The 2,308-nt window shown below is 31.5% G+C and overlaps 4 protein-coding genes across 4 annotated transcripts; 3 read left to right on the top strand and 1 right to left on the bottom strand.

Moving 5' to 3' along the window:
* Window positions 1–112: 112 nt before the first annotated feature.
* DDB_G0294306 (hypothetical protein) lies at window positions 113–200 on the top strand (the record flags this gene model as incomplete). Its single annotated transcript, XM_628745.1, has 1 exon — window positions 113–200. A coding segment is annotated over one exon (88 nt), but the record flags the coding sequence as incomplete, so codon positions are not given.
* Window positions 201–257: 57 nt separating this feature from the next.
* On the top strand, window positions 258–378 carry DDB_G0294304 (hypothetical protein; the record flags this gene model as incomplete). Its single annotated transcript, XM_628744.1, has 1 exon — window positions 258–378. A coding segment is annotated over one exon (121 nt), but the record flags the coding sequence as incomplete, so codon positions are not given.
* A 144-nt stretch (window positions 379–522) lies between these two features.
* DDB_G0294302 (hypothetical protein) lies at window positions 523–1,771 on the bottom strand (the record flags this gene model as incomplete). The annotated part of the gene is made up of 3 exons (XM_628743.1): window positions 523–810; window positions 1,015–1,214; window positions 1,267–1,771. Coding segments are annotated over 3 exons (993 nt in total), but the record flags the coding sequence as incomplete, so codon positions are not given.
* A 275-nt stretch (window positions 1,772–2,046) lies between these two features.
* On the top strand, window positions 2,047–2,308 carry DDB_G0294300 (hypothetical protein; the record flags this gene model as incomplete). The annotated part of the gene is made up of 1 exon (XM_628742.1): window positions 2,047–2,308. A coding segment is annotated over one exon (262 nt), but the record flags the coding sequence as incomplete, so codon positions are not given.

Genomic DNA, 2,308 nt, shown 5'->3' with positions numbered 1-2,308 from the left:
CTGTCGTCCAAATTTCATAATATATATATATATATATATATATATGATAATATAAATTAAAAATTTAATTTATTAAATTATATTTTATATTAAATATATATATATATATTAGTCCCATCCCACCCGCCCTTAGTCGGAATTCCATAAATCAAATTGTTTTAGTTTTTAGTGCCACTATTTATACGTTTTTATTTTCTTAAAAATTTCGCAAAACTCAAAAAATAAGAGTTTTCGACCCTTCACAACTTTGTGCATAGTGTCGGTTCGGAATTTTTCAGTTTTTCGACCTTACACAATGATCGCGTCATTGTGCCGGTTCGAAATTTTTACTTTTCTTTCGAAAATTTTTTATTCTTCGAATGTTCTAGAACATTCTAAAAAATTATCTTAAATATTTGGGAAATTCAAATAAATAAATGTTATTCATAATATATATATATATATATATTTAATATAAAATATAATTTAATAAATTAAATTTTTAAGTTTCTATCATAATTATTGGAACTTCTTGGGCCAATATTAAAACCTTGGATTACCAGAGAACCTTGAGTTATTATCAAATCTTTGGCCATTATTAAATCTTGAACCATTGTTGAATCCATTGCTAAGATATTGACCATCAGATTCATCTTGATTATTGGAACCACCTGCACGACCTTGACTATTGGAATTATTGAATCTATAATTTTGTATTTGGTTTATTCTTACTTCCTTCACTGGAACATAAGAATCTAGAACGGAATAAAATTTGTTAGTAGCATCGGTTTCGTTTCTACCGATATCAGAGGTTAATGTTACCAACGATTGCTTGTTGATAACTTCTACCTATTCCTCCTATCAAATTGGTTCCTGAAGTAACGATGGTAGATGCTGCATCTGAATCCTTTACTTGGATTGGTAACGTCTCGAAATACCATCCTAACAGGACAGCGTCATTTGGAAACTGATTTGGGTATTTCTTAATTGGTTAACGTTTTTTATGAAAGCTTTAGAGTGTTCACTAATACTTACGTTACCTTGGACATTAAATGAAATGACTAACATCTTCTTGAGCTTTTGGAGATTATATTGTTCACCAATTGAAATCTCTTGTTGTACAGCCAATTTGAATTCATTCCACCCAATTGAATTATTGTAGACAGCATTTGCACTGGTAGCGAGCTCGTGTTGAATTTTCTTGTTGTATAACTTCATGAATAAACGAACACGGACTTTATTGGAAAACTCTAATTGTTCTACTTTCATTCCAAGTTGAAATAATACCATTAATTCCATCGGTTACACAGGAGACTAATCTTGATAGTTCTTCGTCGAACTTTCCTGTTTCAATGAGATCATCTAAGACGGTTTCGGTTTCGGTATTATTACTTCTTGCCAATTGATAAATAGTTGAACCAATATCTTTGGACACGATAATACCATATCTCTTGATACACATAACTTGAACATCTTCTCTGGAGCTAGTATTGGCAAAAGTACTTCCAGCTGGCTTGTTTGGTGAAGATCCAATGAATTTGAACATCAGGTTTTCTTTTTCTTCCTCAATACCATAGAGGATACCTTGATTAGTTGTACAGACTTTACAACCAGAAGAGAAGCTACCATGTAACAACTGGTGGTCGGTATCATCAGTTTTAATTTTTCCTAATGATTTCTTTATTGTGTTGGTTATTGCTGCTGAAGTTATTGGTGTTGTAATGTTGGGTGATGATGGTGGTGTCGTATGATTATTCAATTGTTGTTGATTTGATCCTCCATTGATTTCATTCTTAAATCAAAGGATTCAGCGCTATTAGAGGCAGAGGTACTACTACTAGAGGCTTCATTATTATTAACAGTGGTAGACATATTTTATTGTTGATATCTAAAATTATAATATGAGAAAAAAAAATAATATTAAAAATTAATAAAGAGAAATAATTATTTGTATAAAATTTGTGTGTGTGTGTATCTTGAATATATATAGGAGGAATTCCCAAATAAAATAAATCAAATTGTTTTAGTTTTTAGTGCCACTATTTATACGTTTTTATTTTCTTAAAAATGGATCACCAAGTAATGTTGCATCAGGTAGCAACAATACCAAGTCTTCCAACGGTACCAACAACCGTTTTCAGAAGAACAAGAAGTAAACTTACCAGTAGGTGGACGTCTGTTCCACCACAAACAAGTTTGGAAAGAATTGGGTCTTCCAAACTTTTGTCAAGAAGTCGTAAATGGATTAAAAGTCCATCTGCTTCCAAACTTCAAGCTGATGCCAAACCCAATTCCCATTTCAAATCCGGAGGGTCCGAAATCAGATTAA

Source organism: Dictyostelium discoideum, assembly GCF_000004695.1.
Source record: "Dictyostelium discoideum AX4 chromosome Un chrUn_00021, whole genome shotgun sequence".
NCBI classification, from domain to species: Eukaryota; Evosea; class Eumycetozoa; order Dictyosteliales; family Dictyosteliaceae; genus Dictyostelium; species Dictyostelium discoideum.
Note: the sequence above shows the minus strand (reverse complement) of the source record. Positions and strands in the feature narration are given on the sequence as shown.